The sequence below is a fragment of the Castor canadensis genome, chromosome 10 (genome assembly GCF_047511655.1).
Source record: "Castor canadensis chromosome 10, mCasCan1.hap1v2, whole genome shotgun sequence".
NCBI lineage: Eukaryota > Metazoa > Chordata > Mammalia > Rodentia > Castoridae > Castor > Castor canadensis.
Window position 1 is genome coordinate 103124885 of NC_133395.1, and position 21674 is coordinate 103146558.

The 21674-nt window shown below is 44.6% G+C and overlaps 1 protein-coding gene across 1 annotated transcript in view; it reads right to left on the bottom strand.

Annotated features, from left to right (window-relative positions):
• Positions 1 to 21391, bottom strand: part of Ube2e1 (ubiquitin conjugating enzyme E2 E1) — a 58640-nt gene extending 37249 nt beyond the window's left edge. Inside the window, exons 1-3 of the mRNA XM_074043817.1 lie at positions 21060 to 21391; positions 19995 to 20179; positions 16684 to 16734 (exon numbers count right to left, since the gene is read on the bottom strand). Coding sequence (XP_073899918.1) covers positions 16684 to 16734; positions 19995 to 20146 — 203 coding nt within the window. The 5' untranslated portion in view covers positions 20147 to 20179; positions 21060 to 21391. The remainder of the gene's footprint in view (positions 1 to 16683; positions 16735 to 19994; positions 20180 to 21059) is intronic.
• Between the last annotated feature and the right edge of the window lie 283 nt (positions 21392 to 21674).

Consider the following 21674-nt stretch of genomic DNA (forward strand, 5'->3'; position numbering starts at 1 on the left):
CACTTAGTTTCATGAATGGCTAATTTTGCAAACTGGATATTCATTTTACATATTCCTATTTAGTTAAAAAAAAACCCTTAGATTTAAACATTTACTCACAAGTCTCTTAAAAGAGCTTCAATTTCTTGTTTTTCAATGAATTCCATTTATATACTAAACAGTCTTTGTTCCAAACATTCTCTTAACAGAAAAGTAATCATAGGGATGGACAACAAAATTTGCTGTAAAATGCAGGAAATTATCCTTCTCCTTGCTTTGCTGACATTGCCACTGCTTTCCAACATCCTTCTCTCTTCAACTGTCTGAAATGTATTCTTTACTACTGCAGGATGGCTTTCAGAATCAATGCTTATGTGTATCTTCCAAACTGGCTGTACTAATAGTCTAAAATGGAGGAAAACAATTTACTGAATGACAGACCTAAGTTGGGCGTGGTGAAGTACACCTATAATCCCACCACTTGGGAGGCGGAGGCAGGAGGATGGAGAGTTCTGTGCTACTCTGAACTACATACCAAGTTTAATGTCAGCCTGGGCAACAAAGTGAGACCTTGTTATTTTGATAAAATAATAAACCAATTAAATTCATTAATGTAGCTGCTTCCAAAGGTACCTTTGAAACAAATGCTTCCCCAGAGGGAGAGTCCATTAAATTCTCATTTTTTATATAAATTATCAGCAGCTCACTTTAAAGAAGGCACATAGTATATACCACTCATTTTTAAAGGTAAGAACAAGCAACACAAAACTTTTATTTACAAAATATAAAATTAAAAATCTCCATTTTACCCTTTGCTAAGAAAGTTAAGGAGTTATGGAGAACAGAAGGAAGTGCTGAGAGACAAACACAGACACTTAGAGAAGTGACATAAACAGCAAAAAGAGACAAAGGAAAGTGATGTTGTATAGTTAAAACTAACTTGAATACTTTTCCCTTACAGGTCTCTACTCTTCCCCCGAAGGGGAAAATAATTTCCGTATGTTCAACTCCAAAACAGACCAACAGATGTCTCCAATTTGGACAAAAGCATGTAAGACCCCATTTTTACTCCTCTTCTACACCCCTTTCCTTTCTCGGTCCTTCCCACCATGCTCTCTCATTAGTCCAGTTGGGATCTTTCAAAGTTGTCCACCTTTCCCTCCTGCTCCCCAATCCTGTAAACCTTATGTGCTGGTGTTAGTGTCGGCATCTGGACATGCTTGTGTTCCCCTCCCTTCCTCCCACTTCGCCTAACCCCATCACTGAAGGTGAGCCCCTGCAAGTTACTGAGGCACCTTTCTCTTCCTCAGGTGTGCTTGGACAGGAACAAGACCGGATATTCTAGAGGGTGAGACGTGTGCAAGGACTGCAAACGCAGGACCTAAGGTTTAGATGAAGGGAATTATGATCAAAATACTGAATTTACACCTGAGGACACTAATAAGCCTTACTCACTAGCTACTTATGTTCATCGGATGCTGACAGCATCTATCACACTTTTCTATCCCCGTCTACACACAGACATTCATAAATACTCAGCTCATAATCTGAGTCAAATAAAAATGTTCAAGTCTTTCTGTCTGATGGTGGCTGTTACTGTTTTTTGGCAAAATCAACTCGCATCTATCTATAATGCATCAAGTACAACGCCTTCACCAGCGTCTGCTTCAGCCAGCATTGCCAAATGATCTATTTTCTCGCATATGAAAAACTGATCTACACCCAGGATACAATTGAATATACTATATATTTCCTTAAAAATTAAGCCTATGGTAGAGGGATCAGTGGGAGGGAAGAGAAAGGAGTACATTATCTATATGAAGACAGCATAATGAAACCCACCAAGCACAGTTTGAAAAAGAGGGCTAGGGATGGAAATATAATGGAGGGGTGAATTTCAAAGTACACTGTATCTGTTTGAATTATCACAATAAAATTCTGTTGTATTATTAATGTATGCTAATTTACAAATAAAATTTAAAAATGAAACCACAGGCTGAAGACAGGCTCAAGTGCTAGAGCAACTACCTGGGAAAGCACAAAGCTCTGAGTTCAAACCCAAGTACTGCCAAAAATAAACAAATAAACCTGTAATTTGTACATGCCTGTAATCCCAGCACTCAGGAGGTGGAGGCAGAAAGATTATGACTTTGAGGCAGCCTGGGCCACATAGCAAGACCCTGTCTCAAAGTAATAAAATAAAAATTTAAAAATAAAATAAAAGATATATTTTAAAGGTTAACTATGAATATTACATTTATATTAGAGTTAAAATTGATTTTTTAAACATTTAAGATTAAAACTATATTCATGATTTCATTATTTCAACTTGAATATTTCTGTGACTGCCGTTAATATCAAATAAATGAACTGGAAAAATTTATGTAACTGTTACTAATCAAACACTAATTTGTTTGAGTGATCATTACATTTCAGGAATCTTCTGGCATTAGGTACAAGAAGTAAAATCCAATTTCAAGAAGTTAAAGTGTGCTGGAATGACAGACACAGGGCCATAACTGTGTGTGACACCTGCTGTAAAGGTATGTTTATATAACATGCACGGAACACAAATGGGCTGCGTGAAGTCAGGTTTTTTGGTGCTGGGGATTGAACCCATGGCCTGCTACACCCTCAGTCCCTGCTGTGGGTCATTATACCTGAGCTCTGAAGGACAGTGTAGAAGCTGGGAGAGGGAACATCCTAGGGGCATGTTAAATACATAAATCATAGGGGAGAGGAATAACAAGACTGGGGATCCGGTTGTAGAGGACGTATGTTACCATATAAGGAATTCTGGGTCCTTAATTCTAAAAATAGCTGGAGACTTAGGTTTTTAAGTAAAAGAACATGATACTTAAACCTACACAGGATAACACACAGAGGTAGGTGGCCACGCTGATGAAAAACTATCAGGGCTAAACTGTAAAATAAGCAGTGCTGTTAAAATTTAAATAGTTTTGCATATGAGTAAAATGTACCAGGCATTAACTCAAAGTGAGGTCTACAATGTATAGAACCAACACAAGAAGCAACAGAGCACAACGGTCAGGTATAGGCTTGGAAGGCTAAGGGCAAATAGCAGCTTCACGAGGAGTGAGAGACCGTGGCAAGTGACCACATAAGTGTCCCTTCTGTAAAATGGCAGTAACAATCCTACTGACATGCTTCAATAGGCTACTTGCTAGCATTATTTAAGTTCTATTCCATTTGTAAAATCTCCACAGACAGAACATGAAGCAAAAAAAAGCTAAACTAAAATGTATATGGTAAGTCTAAAGAGTTGTCCAGAGTATCATAAATCAGGCTTCCTATTGCTCCTTATTTTGTACACAGAAGCATATTATTACCAAAATTCATTTCAAAGTCAAATATGACATTCTTTGTAATTTTAAAGTATTGGTGCTGTTTTCCTTTGAGTAAACACATAATGTCTGCACTGAAATTTTGTCCTGCTAAGAATTTTGAATGACATATATACAAACTTTCTATAATGGATAAGTGAAAAAAAAATTTCCTAAGGGTCCTTTTCTTAGCTGTTTGTTAGCTCAGATGGAAAAAAAATCCTAAGAAACTAGTCTGTCAGTAAGAAAAATGACCCTTCTGTAAGAAATGATGGGCAACCCCCAAACCTCCAAGCAACAGTTTATTAAGATATACTGGAATTACATTTCATGTTGTGAGTCACTTTCTATAGCATATATAACATAGCACAAAAGTTTTTCAAAAACAAAAAGTAAAAAAACCTGGGCAGGGTAGCCTCTAATCCTAGCATCTAGGAAACTGAGGTAGGAGGATCAGAGTTCAAGGCCAGCCTGGGCTACACAGCAAGACCCTTCAAAACCCTGTTCCAGAAAAAAAAATTTTTTAAAAAGATTTAGTTCTAGAAGTTTTAAGTACATACCTAAGAATGATCACACCACTACTCCAATCTGTTTCTTAGCCTTCTCACTTGTGTTTAGACCTCCCTTTTAAATCAGTATTCCAATTACCATAAGCAAAACTATGGAAAAGTATTCCCCGACAAAAGCATCTCTATAGACTTGTCACAGACCTGAGGCTTGCCACTGCACACTGTCCAGACATCCTTCAGATGCACAGGTAACAAGTGGCCACTGGGCAAGCTGCCTCCCGGCCGCTTCCCCCGCTGCCCAACTCTTGTTCCCCACCCACTGTCACATTTGCTGAGTCTGCTCTGGAGAGGCAGAAGGCCACACTCCTGATGCTTCCTTCCTGCCTTCAGTTCAGGTGGACAGCCAGGAACGCAGCGTGCAGGCTACAAACAACCGGGAGACTGGTTCTGTTGGCCTTGAACACCACACATGCACTACGAGGCTGTTATGCACTCATCCAGCCGCTATGTTAGGCCACACGAACACTACGTGCTTCCCTTCGCAGGCTGACATTCACGTTTTTGGTAGCATGTCTTCAATTTTTGCAAAGCATCTAGATATACTGGATACTGACATAGGTTATAACAACTGCTATGTGAAAAAAAGTCAGTAAATCTGTTAGAAATGCAAAAAAGTATTGACAAAGAGCATTTCCAAATTAGAAATTTCCTATCAGGTATTCTTCAATTACAGGCCACCATGGAGGACAGTATTCCTGTTTAAAGCTTTCCCAGGACTTCCTACTGACACAAAGAATAAAATCTGACCCAGCCTACCTTATCCTCACATATAATGAATGTCCAGCCACACTGACCTTACTCACTCAGCACCTTTCTGGTTGCTGTCATTCAGTCTGAAATGACCTTTCGCATGGTTGGGTCCATACCATCACCCAGGGCCACCTTCCCCACATGGCGCCACCAATGCCCCACCCTGCTCAGTCACGTGCTGTGCCAGTACTCCAGTTTAATCTCTCAATGCTGCTATCTGAAATCACTTTGCATACTTGTTTCTTTTATTGTCCTCCCTCCATATGAATGACACTCCATGAGAGCAGGGTGCTACCTTTTTCACTACTGTACCTTTAGTACACCTGGCATGTCAGTAAATGCCTAATACCTGTTAGAATGAATGACAGGATGATGAAGAGCCACAGCTTACAGCTTTATCTTAAATCGAAGGCCACATGATAAGAGAGAACCAGTGCAGCATGGATGAAAGTAGTGTCAGTGCTGTCAATGATTTGCACTGCTCAGCCTCAGTCACAGTGAAACAGGCAGAGAAACACAGGTGGGGCAGGTAGCAGACTGCCCTTCCCACCCTAGCTGAGTCACTGATAACCAAACCAGGCCTCAATACACTTGCAAAACTAGTAATAAGACTTAACTAGAACAAATGTCTGATGTGAGTACTGACAGTTCTTATGAGGCGAACAATGTGCATTTGGTATTGTTATGCATTTTTAAAACTCATTCAAGGAAGAAAATACTAATCCTACTGCACTTAATATACACTTGTTGGGGAAGGAATAATACCTTCAAAGTTTAGGTCCTTAAGAATTCATACAGGCGGGGCGTGGTGGTGCACACCTGTAATGCCAGCACTCGGGAAGATGAGGCACAAGGATCATGAATTCAAGGATACCTGGGCTACACAGTGAGACTGTCTCAAAAAAAAAAATTCATATATACAGTCTGGGTACACAAAATTTTATTTACTCCTAGAAACACAAACTATGTTCTGGCTCAAATGAGCATGACCCTAAGAAATTTCTGAGAAAATCCAACTGGCTAGCCAGTTTTTTCTTAATAGCAGGCAGTCAAGGGAGCACATCAGGCTGAGAGAAAGCCAGAACTGACAAAGATTTCAACCAGAAAGAAAAAATACAAATGAAGCCTGCAGCAGTGTTATTAAATACACTGAGACAGGACTTAAACCACCAATAGTACAGCACTTCTCTTCTGTGCACCTTCCGGTCAAACAACAGTGAATAAATGCGCTCATCCTTAAACCTAGCACTCCTTAGGGCTTGAGGGTATCAGAGCGGCTTCAGAATGCAAAGAGGCTCCTGGAGGGCTTACTATCAGGCTGGAAGTTCACATCTTTAGAAAATAAAACAGTACCGGTCACCTGGAGACAGGATGGATAAAATTACTGCCACTTTTCTCTGTGCTAAGTCACCACTTTAAAAATGCCTTTCATTACAAACTCACTACCAATATGCAGCACACAGTAAGTAGGGCAAGAGACAAAAAAGGGAACCTATAGTCCTTCCTGGCTACAAAATCTGGGCTCCAAACATCTTTTTTTCCATAATCCTGCATTTTAGTTTGCAGGCACTACAATATAGAATTTCCTCCCAATCTACATAAATGTAAATACATAACAGTAAAATGCAGCAAAATTCCCTGGATCTGGAACATAGAATCCAGTAGTACAAAGGGACAGAATGGAAACCAGCTTCAAATTTCAGTTCTAAGACCCGTCCTCTACATGTGATCTAGTTTAGGACTGGTCCCTGCCACTTGACAATGTTTACTTGGGATGTGAGAACACCTCAGGATACAACGCTGCAAAGAGGTATCTTCTACCAGCGTCACTGCAACAGAGGACTCTCACTTGAGAGGACTATTGAGAAAAAGGACCAAGGCCAAAGCAGGACAGCCTACTAGAGACAGTGACCTCATCGGCAGCCTCTGCACACAGTATGTGATCACTTACCACCATACATTTATTTTGAAATATTTACTTAGGTTAGAGAAAAGCTATCGCTTATGTTTATTTGAAATCTTCTGGGTGCTTGTCATAAAACAAGAGGTCTTCTTTAGGGTCTTTTATGTACACCAACTCAACCATCATCTTTTATTTAGGGTAAGTGTGTGCCAGTAAATTCTGCTAAGAAATAAACTTTTAAAATGCTGATTCTAGTAAATTACTTCCCACAGATGAGGAAAGGATGTGAGTGGCTGTAGAAGAAATTTAAACTGTTTGTGTAGCAAAATTCCTACGTGGCCAAAACACTTGTGGTTCCACACGTTATCACTGGCTTTCCTCTGGCAGTGGCTAGTGCTTCTGTGACCTAAACTAATTACTTCTGAATTTAGAATGCCTCCTAATCCTGAAAAATTGTAAATCTTACCTTCAATGCTCAAATTCAGCAAGGCCAAGAGTACTGAGCATAATCTAAACAAATTAATACAACATGACCAGCAGATGATTAGAGAAATGACCCTTACAATGTGTTTTAAAGGGTGCACAGCCTAACAGCCAATCTTACAGGATGAAAGAAACTGAATGACGAACAACCCTTCTATGCTGAGGCTCCCAAATACGTAAGCATCTCAAGCTCAGAACAGTCCTGAGGTCCGATACCCATACCACCACCTTCATTTCATTTGTTTCTAGTTTGCTTTTTTTTCAAACTAGAGTTTGAACTCAGGGTCTTATGCTTGCTAAGGCAGGTGCTCCACTAGTTCAGTCAGGTCTCCAGTCAGTCCTTTATGGCTTCTTAGTTATTATTTTCAGGTACGGTCTTGTGTTTCTGTCCAGGGCTGACCTCAGACTGCAATCCACCTATGTACTGCATAGCTGGAACCATAGGTAAGAATCACCGCACTTAGCTTGTTTGTTGAGATGGGGGGGGTGTCTCACTAATTTTTCCCCTGGCCTAGCCTCAAACCAAGATCCTCCCCATCTCTGCCTCCCGAGTCAGATTACAGGCGTGAGCCACCATGCCCAGCCTCCAGTTTTTGTTCTGTTTTGTTTGTCAGTGCTGGGAATGGAACAATGAGCCTTATGCATGTTAGGCAAGCACTCCACGAATGAGCTGAATCCCCAGTCCTCAACACCTTCATTTGCATACCTCATTGCAATTGACTTCAAACCCAACATGTCTAAACGGGAGTCATTTCTAACCCATTCTCCTAGCACACACACAACCTGGCTCTATTCAAGGATTCCCCCCATCAGTAAACCATCACAGTCATCTAGCCCGTGGTCATTCTCACTCCTTCCTATAACTCCCATAAGCCATCCATCAACAAGTCCAGGTGTTCTGACCCCATGCCCACTGCCACCACCAGTTAACATTCAACAGAGCCATTTCCTTCCCCCAGGAGTGCCTTCCTCTTAGCTACTGTCCATACAGCAGGGAGCACGGGAAAAGCCTTTTACCTCACTGTGAAACAGAACATTGAATGGCTTCCTACAGCTGTTCCTACAGAGTGAAAGCCCAATTTTACCATGGGTTCCATGACCTGCATCACCTGCTCCCTGCCTCTGTGTTTATGTTTCCCTCTGGCTGGGATGTTCTTCTAGGACTTTCCACAAAGCTGTTCCCTCATTTCCCTTTTTATTCTCCAGGGCTTCTCTAGGCAACCCCATGTACTCTCTTATTATTTATTCTCTATCACCCCATCTTCTCTACTAGCCACCTCAACTTACACTAACCCTTTTATTTGCTGCTTGTGTTGCCTACTAAAATTTAAGTTTCATAATCGAGAAGCTAGCCTTGTGTTAGTCCTCTGCAGGAGCCTAGCACACAGCACACACTACTACTTTAAGTGACTAGATCTGATTGACACATGCTGCTGTCACTCCGCACAAACTGCTTCCTGACCACAATCCTGACTTTAAGCTTGTAGCACATGTAAAACTGTTCTCCAGGTAAGATCATCCCATGCCACTCTTGCTATTTGAAAAATGTGCTTCGATGTCTTTTTCTGTAGACCTTACTAGGGATCCATCCCACATCAATTTTCATCTAACTAAAACAGACACACACGCCCAAGGTCCTGAGAGCACTTACACTGATCGTCACTTCCATGCTAACAGACACCCTCCTGACACCTCTCCATCGATTATTACTATTTAAAATTTAATACTGATGTAGGTCAGCCGATCTGGAGAAATCGGATATGACACCTGGGGCAAGTCTATCTACTGAATGCTACGGAAGAGCAGGATCAAACCAGTTCCTTTACTCCGGCCTGCATTTCACTCTATCTGTTACATTCAGGTCAGCATATTCTTTGACAAGCAGACAAAATTCAGTTTTTAACAACTCTGTTAAAATTATTAGTGAACAGTCTGCTGCCCCAGGTAGCAAAACCTAGTAACAACTTTATTCTTCATAGCAGGACTTTCACCTTGGCCTCCCAAAGGTTTAGCATCTGTGTGGTGTGGCCTGAACTCTAAAAGGCAACCCGTAATCACTTGCATATGTTTCAAAAAAAAGAGCCATTAGTGTAGGCGGCTCCTGGATTCCAGTTCTCAGGCTGGGGCTTTGATGAGCTCTCAGCCTACAGAGCAGGTTTCCTGGTGGATGAAACATCATGACACTGGTTACTAGGTGCTTTGCTCAACTTTACAGCACAGCTGCACAAGAGGCTGACTAAGAATGAGCTTATTATGAAACCCTGCTTTAGTTCACTGGTGACAGGGAATGTGTCAGATGTCTCAAGCGAGTGCCAGCATCTCTAACATAAGCAACTATCTATGATGCTTTAGGATCTGGGGGACCATCTCTGGAAACCCAATTCCTTTAGCACCCCTAGACCCGTGCTTACTTGCTGGCACATAAGAACTTTACAAAGTGAAAACATGTGAACCAGAGGTACAATAATTTCTTTATGACAGCATCTCAGTCTATGCAGCATAGATAGTATCTTTTGCATCTCAGGTCCAACTTGTGTGATTCCAGGAGGTCCAAACTGCCAAAAGTGCTTGGGTGCCAACTCAGAAAGACTTCCAGCAATGGACAGCTGTAAGAATTGACAGCAACTTCCCCAGTTCTTTCCATTATTTTATCAAGAGGATAGTGAATATCCGCACCCCCCAAAAAAGCCTACTACTCCTCTTGAAAACTGTCACTCCACCAAACTTCAGACTCCTGGCTTTTCTAACACAACCCTACTCCCTTTTTAGCCTCAGTTCCATATTCTACCACCTTCTGTATAATTGTGTTTAAAAACACTGCATCTCCCTCTCTTGCATTTTCATTCTTTTCCTGTTTCCTTTTCCTCTCAGCCCTAAGAAAAATTTCCTTGGCCTTCCCTGTTTTCCAACTCCTTCTTTGCTGCTGCTTTTTGCAGTCCCCTTCCTTTACACATCCTTTATTTGTAGACATCCTCAGAATACAATTCTTTTTCGTTTTTTTTAATTTTTTGAGACAGTCTTCCTATGTAGTCCAGGCTGGCCTCAAAGCCTTTTTGTTTTTTTTCCCAGTGATGGAGCTTGAACTCAGGGTCTTCACCTTGAGCCACTCCCTACCAACCCTTTTTGTGAAGGGTTTTCTTGAAATAGGGTTTCTCAAACTATTTGCCTGGGCTAGCTATGAAACATGATCCTCCTGATCTCTGCCCTCCTGGGTAGCTAGGATTACAGAAGTGAGCCACTGGTACCTGGCCTTAGCCTCCCAAGAGCTGGGATTACAGTGTGTGCCACCATGCAGAGCTTTCAGAACACAATTCGTAACCCTCTTTGGCAATCTTGTGCACTTGACATCAAAGCTTTCGAAGCTAACAAGGACTTCCAAAGCCAGCTCCAGGCTCAGGCCCACTGTCAGCCCCGCTCTGATTCAAGGCCTGTGAACCTAAACACCTGGAAGTATTGTGCCAGCTGTAGCGTACTTGCATGGCTCCCCTATTTTAAATAGGTGTACAAGCATGAGAACTTTTAACAGTTGACGAATCAAGGTGAACAGTGGGTGCTCACTGTGCTACTCTTTCAAATTTTTCTGTAGCACTGAAATTTTTCCAAGTAAAACAGTTAGGAGAGGGTTGCTCATGCCTGTAATCCTAGCTACTCAGGAGGCAGAGATCTGCAGGATTACAGTTCAAAGCCAGCAGGGGAAACAGTTCTCTATCTTGAAAAAAACCATCACAAAAAAAAAGGGCTGGTGGAGTGACTCAAGAGGTAGAGTGCCTGCCTAACAAGCATGTGAGGCCTGAAGTTCAAACCCCAGTATCAGCAAAAAAAAAGAAGTTGTGAAAACATACAGGGTCAGAATCAAAGACAAATCATTTTCCTTGCTTTTCGGGGAATTTTATAGTCTACTTAATTTGCCTAATCTTATCTAAAAGTAGGCAGATCTGAGAGTTCAGTGGCTGATTAATAATCAACTCAAATATATAATCAAATTGCAAATATTTACTGAGAGCCTACTAAGTGGCAGCAGCATGCTGAGCACTGTGTGTGATCAACAAAGCAAATAACTAAACCATTTTAACCTGGTGGAGAGATCTCGGCCTCCCCAAGCCAGTTGGTTCCCCGGCCTGATACATCTACTTCTGTGAAGGAAGTCACATCTTCCCCCAAACCAAAGGAACCTCTGATTCCTTTTGAAGGTCTCCAAGTCTAAGTCAGTAACCAAGTTCTTCACCTTCCCCTTCCCTCTCCTCCGCACTGTGCAGAGCACTGCCTGCGCCACTGCCACAGTCCAGCAAACTGGGCTCTGCTCAGCCCTTACTTTGTTTCCCTCATCTGGTGTTCAGCCTTAAATGAATTTCAGCTCTGCTCAAGAGTTGAGGAGATCCTCCAGTTTCTGTAAGATGAAATTCAAAGCCTCAGCCTGACACTGCTGTTGTCTATTCTTTATTACCATCTAGTGGAGTATTCTCTCTAATGCAGCTGCTGTGTCTGCTGATGCTGTCTCTCCACGAAGGCTAACCTTTACTTTTCTCCACCCTGCTTCTCACCTCCTCCCAGAAGCCTCCTGAGATGACTCTTCATATCCAGGTCAAAGTAATCTCTATTCCTGTGAACCTTTCTAACATTTCATTATTTGCATTTATTACTTTTCAGAAAACATTTGCATTTCCAAATACTATTCAAAATCTGTGTATGTTTGACACTCTCACTATATGAAGCTCCTGAACGCAATGGCTTTCTATGAGAACAGGAACTCAAGGTCTGTGACATTGATTTACTATCAGCATCCTTTAAAAGAATCCCTAAAACCTCTGAGTGCTGCCTTTTAAGCTATAAGCATTTTTCTTAACTGGTGAAGTGGCTCAAGTGGTAGAGCACCTGCCCAGCATGTGTGAAGCCCTGAGTTCAAACCCCAGTACCACTACTGATAATGCTTTAACAGTGCTATATTTTTGCGGCTTCATATAAACATGTATATGTATATAAAACTCTGGCACTATAACCAAGTGTACAATGCAGCAACATTACATTCACAATTCTGTGCAAGTCTCTCCACCATCTATTTCCAAACTTTCCACAGCTTGATACAGAAACCACACACCACAAGTGGCTCCCCAGCTGGCCATGAGCATGGCGGTGCACCATAAGTAACCCAGCAGCTGGGAGGCTGAGGCACAAGGCTCACAGCCAGCGTGGGCTACACAGCATGACTCTATCTAGAGGAAAAGCCATCTCCCTTCTCCCGCCCCCGGTCCCTGGAGTCCTCTAGCCTCGCCTTGCCTCGCCTTACCAGAGTTATACTTCTTCCCATGGCTGACAACCCCACTGGGTATACATCACACACCCAGACTGTTTCCACTTTCTGGCCATTAGGTACAACGCTGTGTGCTGTGAACACTGACACAGGAGCTGAGTCTGCTTCCAACTATTTTGGGGCCTTTACCTAGGAGCAGAATGGCTGGGTCACAGATGACCCTGCTGCACTTTCTGAGAACAGCAGCAGTGTGGTCTCAGTCCAGTGACAGTCCTGGTAAACACAACAGCCACTTGGAAAGCAACTCACTTTTGGATGGGTTTCCTTCCTTCCAACTACTTGGGCGCCAGGTGATGATCACATTTTCAGGAGCTTGACCCTCCTCTGAGAACTATTTTGTTTGTACTAACATTCCACTCTGAGAGGTGTGGCTCAAGTGCAGAGCACTTGCTTTGCAAAGCACAGAGCCCTGAGTTCAAACCCCAGTCCCACCAAAACAAAGCATTCCACTCTCCTGCCTCTCACTAGTTTTCAACGTCACCTTTACACACCTAAAGGTACACAAACTGCCATAGTGACATCCTAACTGAAAATTATGAAACTAACCATCACTCAGATTTCAAGTCACATTTCTGTCCTTAACACGTTTAGTAGCATCAAATACATGAAAGAAATTAAAATGTTTTTCAGTACACGGGACTTTCTTAAAGGCTGATTTCTTATATCCAAGCAGCCATATAAAAAATGCTGAATGTGGACAGGTCCTCTGTCTCCATTCTAAACCAAGGTCAGCAACTGGGACTTCTAAACTGCCATCTCACTATCATTACTGCCAATTACAGGTTTTCAAAGAAACTGTCCAGAAGGATGCACTCAAAACTTGAGCAAGGGAGCAGAACATAACAGATCTGGCTTTCTACTCCACACACCTCTGCATTCTTATACTATTGTGTAATGGCTTAAAATGTATTTAAAATACAAGCAGTATCAAAAAGACTAAATAGGCAAGTCTATAATATCACTAGGTTCTTTAAATCTGAACTGAATCTTGGAACACTGTAAGGTAGGTGAGTTAGGTATTAGGCCCTTTCAGTAGATAAGGAAACAGAGGCCAAGAAATTTAACCTTTTAAACAAATGCAGTAATTTTTTTTTTCAAATGCTCTTCTCTATGGCCTTTAAATCATCTTTTTAAAAAACAGGATTTATCTGTACAACTTTAAAATCAACTGTATCTGGTTATGTAACACAGTTTTGAGGAGAAGCACTGACAAGTTTACACAATTCAAGAAACAGAAAAATATTGGTCAAATGTTAATGAAATTATGTAAAAGGAAACATTTTTATTATTCTGTCTCCATGCTTGAAATGCTTAATGACTTCTCAAAGACATTTTATCTTAAAACAGCCCCTACCAGCCTGGTGCCAGTGGCTCATGCCTGTAATCCTAGCTACTCAGGAGGTGGAGATCAGGATACCAGTTCAAAGCCAGCCCAGGCAAATAGTTTCCAAGACCCTATGTTGAAAAAATTCCTTCACAAAGAAGGGCTGGCGGAGTGGCTCAAAGTGTAGGCCCTGAGTCCAAACCCCAGTACCGTAAAAAAAAAAAACCCAAAACCAAAACAGCACCTACCAAGCCTGGTCCTGTGGTTCACTCCTCTAATCCTACCTACTTGGGAGGCTGACACTGGAAGGATCTGGTTGGAGACCAGTCCCAGTAAATAGTTTGTGAGACCCCATCTCAACTAATAGCGGGGCGCAGTAGTGCATGCCTGTCCTTACAAGTTATGCAGTAGGTTGAGATGGTATGGATTGTGGGCCCAGACCACTCCTCAAAAAAGTTTGTGAGAGACCCCATCTCAACAAAAAAATGTTGAGTGTGGTGGCACAAGCCTGTCATCCCAGGTATGAAGCATAAACAGGAGGATCTTGGTTCAGGCTAGCATGGGCAACAAGCCAAGGCCTTATGTCCAAAACTGACCAGAGCAAAAGGGCTGGAGGCCTGGCCTAAGGGGTAGAACCCAAGCTCGAAGCTCTGAGTTCAAACTCCTACTCCAACAATAACCTCAAATCCAACTCTCTTCGTCAGTTACTAACTTTAGTGAACACAAGCAGTATACCACCCTGCAAGGGGAGCAAGTCTCCTATTGATCTGAGACAATCAACTGTTTGCTGTTACTACATGCCCTATGCTGTGTTTTAGGGAAAGAATGTGTTTACATTTAAAACTACACATTGAACATTGACTATTTCTGAAAAAGAGGAGTCAGTGTTCAATGACTGAAGAGTAAAAACACATCTAAGGTACGTTACCTAAAAAATAATTATTTAGCTCATTCCAGATATAATTTGTAGTTGATGAAATTACAATCCGATAGGAACCAAACTACTGAGTGCTCACGCATGCTGAGGGTAACTTTAGAAAGATTGTTTTTAAAAATGCACACATCTAACAGATCACTTAATTCACACATTTTAATTTGAAGCTAACTTCAAAAAATATTCCCAAGCTAAATTACCCATTTCCATCTCCAACAATAAAATACATGAAAATATTAAATTATTAAACTTCTATAAGCATACCAGCACAAAACATAAAACCAAAGTCATAAGAGAGCTGAATATTAGGACATTAGGATAACCATCCTAGCAAGGCAACCAAATGTAGAAATTTTAATTCACATTACTTAAAAGGTCCCACTGGAAGATGTCTCCAGAACATAAAGCAGTTACATTTGTAAAAAAAAACAACGTAATATACATTCTCTTCCAAAAATAAAAATGCCTGGTATTTTCTTTGAAATCATACATTTTTCTCAAAATGTTTTGAGTGTGATAAGGTTTGTCTCCTCATCACCCAATAGCCATTCAAATTAGGGTTTCCCTGTGACCACAGGTAATGCTTAAAGGTTTACCTAAAAGGGGTGATAAGGTGGGTCTTCCAAAGATACAAACGTTCTACATGCCTCAGAATCACAAATGTCTCAGCTATGAACTCAGCTAAAATGCTGTGGAACTCAAGGGTACTTACTCTATTTTTAAAAATGAAAATCTTTAACTGTTTACAATTTTAAATGTGATAGCACTCATTGTATGTTTTAATAAATGACTAATTTGAAGCTATGCCTTATAATTTGACCAGCGAGAGCTGCTGAACCACAGGAGACACACAGAGGAGAGGCACAGCTCCACCCGGGAATGTCTACAGATTCCACCAACAGCAAGGGACTGAAAGCAAAGTCCATCAATTGCTGATACTCCCCCACTTTCTCAACCATCTGAAAAGATCTTTATAAGCCATGAGGGAACTCTTCAAGAATGATTAAGTGGTTCCATCATAAACTCAACTTAAGAGCATTCTGAACTCAAAAAGACTCTCCTCACAAAACAGGACAAAATTCCACCAAAGAGCATCGCACACCTGATCAGCATTAAGAACACATGTAGTCAAAATATCAATACAAAAGCTCATGTTCAATCCGCTAATCACAGCGTAGAAAGTTTAGTATTAATAAGCAAAATAGTCCATATAGCTTCCAACCTGAACACTTTCACATATTTGTCTTAAATTCTACGTATGGCCACTGAATAGTTCTTGTAACTTCTACCCTCACCTACAAGTTCAGAACACTGAAGAAAGCTCACAGGCAATTCCAGTGGTGATCCTCAGAAGTTAAACCCTACATTCCACTTTGAAGCTATGGAGGTTATAGAAGTGAACAATGAGAGTCCCTGCTCATGAATCACTGCTGATGGATTAATGTCACCAACTCTTTCCACCCTGCCTCAACAGTAGCAAAATGCTAGTCTAAGAGTGACCAACAAACCTTTTCAAAGGTGGTTTCAAGTTGTTTTGAAACTGAAACACACACACATATATTTACAGTCTGAATGAAGCAATATCAAGGAAAAACACCACTTTGTGAGAGTTTAAATCTATAATTTAAAACAAAATCCTTTTATCAAAGCCACAAATTATTTCCGGAATTGCTCTGCCAAAAGTCCAACACAAAATTACAATCAGTGTAGTAAGTTTGCTGATCCAGTGTTTAATTCTCTGTTCCATTAGCTTAGCAGGGCTTGGCTAAGAGATGGCTACAGCAAACAGTTCTCTACACCAACGTGTACCTAAATGGTTCTGCCACTCACCCTTAAATAACGCATCAGAGCCAGGAGGCGGGGGTGCTTGCTACAGATTTACTCCGAGTTTCCTTCACGAACAGCACAGTGCACACTCCAAACAAATCTTTTCTCCAGTGCGCTTGTCAAAGGTTCATCAAGACATTACCACTCGGGCTGATAAATTTCAGCTTAGCCCATCAAAACCAGGGAACCGCACAGGGAGGGAAGGTCTCCCGCACCGCAGGGAGTCCCGGGACAGGTGGGGACTGCAGAGGGGACAGCTCACCTGCAGTTGGGTGGAGGGTCCAGAGTGATGTCCGCCAGCTCCTTCTGAATCCTGCAGACAGAGGGTGTTCATTAGGGCGCAGGTCACACTCGGGGACAGGGTACACATGGGAGACAAGGGGGGAGAGGGACGGACGCGTGGGCGGAGACGGGGCACAGGGAGGACAGGACACACGCAGGTGCGAAGGCTCCCAGCCAGCCAGGCGGTGCTGGGTGGCGCTCGGGCCCCGCACTTGGAGGTCACTTCCAAGTTGCTCGGTACGGTGAGGGAGGGGGGGCTCCTCGTGAACCGCCTCTGCCCAGGCCGGCCACCAGAACCACCAGAGTCACCACGAGGAAGGTCGCCCCCCATCTCTCCGCTTCCCCCGCGCCAGTCTCACCGCCGAGGCCAACATGGCCGCTCGCCGCGAGGCCCTCGGGCCACCGACCCGCGCGGCCGCCGCGCGCTCCAGCCGCGGGGAGGGAGGGGCGGGGACGCCGCAGGTGCCCGCCCACGGCCGGCTCGGGTCGTGGCCCAAACTTCCCACTGCCCCCCCCCACCCCCTCCACCGCCGACCCCAGCCGCGGCCCGCCCCGCCCCCACCCCGCCCGGACGACCGACCCGGCCGTTCACACCCCGGCCTTTGTCTCCCGCCCACCTAGGCGCTCTGACCACCAGTCATGACCAACTTCGGGGCCCGTAGCTTCTCCCACCGCTCCACGTTGCCTGCCCTACAAACCCCGGGGGCGGTGACAACTCAAGACATCACTGAGCGCCAACACACACACACACACACTCTTGCACTCAGCAATCTGAATGACAATGGGTGTTTTTCTCTTTCCCAAGGTTTTCTGCGGGTTAGGAAGAGGCCAGCTACATGCAATGAGGTTTTAGAAGGCATTGTTTCTTCCAGGTTTAAAAGTAAAAAGAAATAAGGATAATGACTGGGGAAGTTCTTTAAACTTTCCTATTGAAGGACATTTCCTGTCAACTACAAATCGGGTCAACTTTAGAATGGGGCTTGTCCACAGTCTCTATTGACATCCATTTATCAGTGTCCTGCTAAGATCTACTTACCAATTCGCATTTCAGTCGTGACACATTGACCTCCCTGTTGTTTCACTCATTGTAAGATGTTGAGTCTCAAAAAGTTTGGAACACTAGCTTCCTGATTTGTAAAGAATCTTGCATGTTTTCCAACTGACTATATTTTAAGACCTATGTACACAGGCAAAATTTTCCTCCCCTTGAGCTCAAAAATACCTAAAAAGTGTAATACCACACAGCTGTATCCACTTCATCCATTTGCAACATTTCCAGAGTACTGGCCCAAGATGTGCAAGAGAAACTCATAGGTATGTCACATCCGGGCCTTTCCTCTACCCAGGTTCTAAGCCTCCTAAGGCAGGCTTCATTTTCTCTACTGGTACACATCTCTCTTCCAATTCTATGGGTAACAACTTACTTCACACAGCACCCTCTATGGGGTCCCACTGACATCCTTTTCCCCCCTTTCACCCTTTCCTGTCCTTCACTTTTTGCCTTTTGATATTAACTTTAATTCTGCTTTAACACAAATAGCTACTCCTTCAGGAAGACATCTAGGGATCTAAAATCATTGCACCAAAAAAAAAAAAAAAAAGAAAGAAAGAAAGAAAAACAAACCTATGTTCACTTATAGATAAATTACTATTTGTAGCTTTCATTTTCTATACCTACCATCTCTTTCCCAGTCATTTCCAAGTTAAGTTTTAACTTCCTTAGCATAAATGGACAAACTGAGCCTGGGGGGGGAAAATCTCACTCTTCCTAATTTACTGACAAAAGCAAACTACATTTTACTCAACACCTGTACCTTTACCTTCAAATATATTCATGCACACCAAAGATACCCATTTTGCTAAATGTGAAAACAGTAATGAAAGCAAAGAGCCTTCATGGGGGCAAGTCAGGCCAAAAGCTGAGTGAGAGTGGGCACTCAGAGTTCTGGGGGAGGTGAGATTGTTAAGGAAGGGTTCACCCAGAGTGGGGAGGGCAGAGATGCCAAGTTCAGAACTCAGGAGGGCCAATCAAAGAGGGAGGGTCAGAACTCCTGAGAAACTGAGATAAAATCCAACAACCCTCTGAAAATGAGAGCAATCTTGCAAAGGCATCGTGACACTTAAGACCTCCACACTGTTTAAAATAAGCTAAGTCACTGACACCAGGACACCAAAACAGCTTACTAAGTTTTCAAATTCCAAGTATTTAAAGTTTGGTCTTCGATGGGCCAAACTCTCAGAGTCCGAGTTTCAGACTCACTCCTCAGCAGAGACCTAAGCTTCATTTTCCATTTGATTTTAAATTCTTTTAGAACAGACCCCTGTGTAACCCACCATTTGGTTTCCTTACCACCTTCCTAGCTTGCCATTAAAGTTTAACAACTATCTAAGTACAGAGGGATTTATGAAAAGGTTCTCAGGAATTTGCTATCTATTTTAACGGTCACAGATATCAGATGATGTTACTGAAGAATGATGGAGGTAAAAAGTAGGTACCTTTGGGCTGGCAAGAGTGGCTCAAGCATGGGGCCCTGGGTTCAAACCCCAGTATCACCCCCACCACCACCAAAAGTAGCTACCTCCAGAGAAGAGGAAAAGAATAAAGAAAAAGCCACTGCTTGAATTCAACTGGAAAAAAAAAAGTGACACATTTTTACATGAGAGCAAACAGCACAGATTAAAAAAAAAAAGTCTCCCTAAAAAATGGAAGTTCTTATACTGAACAACCTCCACCCCCCATCTCTGGACTAGCCATTTTACAGTCATTTACTGATTCATTCATTTGCCTCGACTGCAAATCAAAAGCTCTTTCAATTCCAGCAGAAAACGTCACCTACAAAATTTTTCCCACTAATGTGAGTTACTGACTCCTTATGCAATTTGTGGAGAAAACGCAATTCAAAAAAAAAAAAAAAATCCCTGCAACAGGTGACAAGGAAGTAAGATGGTCCTAGAACTCATTTTGATAGAGCTGTCTGGGAAAGCATTTGTGATTATAAGGTAGGATGACAGCCCATGGAAGGATCATCCCACTTGATCATTCGTGATTGCTAGGACAAGTAATCTGAAGTCAGATTTGGGGGTCACTAATAAAAGTACGAAAGATTCTTACAACTTCAGGACGGGGACCAGGCAAGTCACAAGTGCTGCCAGTTGACAATGATTAAAGCAAAAACAAAAGACAACATAGCTAAGATTCCCAGAACCCCCCTCTTCATTTTGGGGGACAGATAAACCAGCAGGCTGGCTCAGCTCTGACTGGAGGGGAGGCAGCTGGGGAGGAGTGGGTACCTCTTGGCGCTGGTGGAGAGCAGCTTGGAGTTTTTGCTCATGCTGACTTTACTCTCCTTCTTCTTGGGGGTGTTGGTTTCCTTCTCGGTTTGCTGGTTGGAGGACGAAGATGAGGAGGAGCTGGTGCTGGCCCTCGAATCGTCATCCGACATAGCGAACCCCCCACCCCACCCCGCAAACGGCCCCTGCAGGGGGGAGGGGGGAGGGGGGGAGGAAACAAAACAGAGACACAGACCATGCAGGCGGCGTAAATAAATAAGGAACTCGGGCGCTGTCAGGAGGGTGCCCACCGCCCTGCACGCTTCCAAAGTCCCCGGGCCCGCGGTCACAGGCTGCTTTCTGCAATGGGGACGCGGCTTGTTTATTTCTGTCCTCAAGTGGGGGACGGCCCTGCCCTCCCTCGCCCCCAAGGTCCCGGGGAAGCCGCGGAGGACAGGGCGCAGGGACGGGGAGGGGGCGCGGGTTGTTTGGGTCGCTTTCGGGGGGTCGCGAGGCCAGTGGCCCGGGAGACACTACGAGCGGAGTTTGGGGAGGACGGGGGAGCAGGAGTGAGAGAGGAAGCCGAAACGGGCGGGGGGGCCGGCGGCGAGGAGCTGTGCCTGGTGGGGGCGGGGAGAGGTGGCGGGGGCCTCGGTCCCAGCGCCGCCCCTCGGGGTCCCCGCTTTGGGCTGGGGTACGGTGTGTGAGTGGTGGCGGAGGGGGTGCGGGGGGGGCGAAGGAGGTTCGGCCTGGACAGCGAGGAACAACAATGCGCCCGCCCCGGGGGAAAACGGGGCTCCCCTGCTCCCCTCCCCCGCCCCGCCGCAGGCGGCCAGCGGGGGGCTCCCCGGGGCGCTGACAGTTCGAGCCGCGGTGCCCCCGCCCCCCCCCCCGCCCTGACGCGGGCGGCCCCGCACCCCACGCGGCCCGGGGACCCTGCCCATCCCCCCTCCCCCGGCGGTCCCCGGGCTCCGCAGCCCCTCGCCGGTGTCCCCGGCCCCGCGGCCCAGCGGCGCGGGCAGGGCGTCCCCAAGGCCCCGCGGGCGGGCGGCCGGGGGGCGGCGGGCAGCGGGGGGATCCCCGTACCTCTCTTTGTGTCTGGCTCGTCCGTGCCGCCGCGGCGGCTGCTGCTGCGGCTGCGGCTGGGCCTGGCCACTCGTGTCTCTCTCTCTCTCTTTCTCTCTCTCTCTCTCTCTCTCTCTCTCTCTCTCTCTCTCTCTCTCTCTCTCCTCTCTCTCCTCTCTCTCCTCTCTCTCTCTCTCTCTCCCCCCTCTCTCTCCTATCTCTCTCTCTCTCTCTCTCTCTCTCTCTCTCTCTCTCTCGCTGGGAGAGAAGCGGAAGTGCAGCAACAGCAACTATTAAACAGGCAATGGCTTCCCCCAGCCACACACGCTCCTCGCTCTCTAGCTCGCTCGCACTGCACTCCTCCTCCTCCTCCGCCGCCGCGCCCCTCCCCCGCCGGTCCCACCCACCGCGCCCCTCCCCCCGCGGCACCTGGAGCGCCCCGTGTCCCCCCCGCCCCGCGCCCCGCGCCTCGTGCGACGCCCTGGAAGGGGCTAGGGCTGGGAAGGTCCCCTGGAATGCCTCGGGGACCCGGGTTTAGGGGAAGCCGGTGGGAGATGGAGGTCACGGCAAGCAAGTTCTTCCAGCAAGGGGGGGTGGGGGGACAGATAGGTGAAAAAGATGGTGATCCGTGGCAAG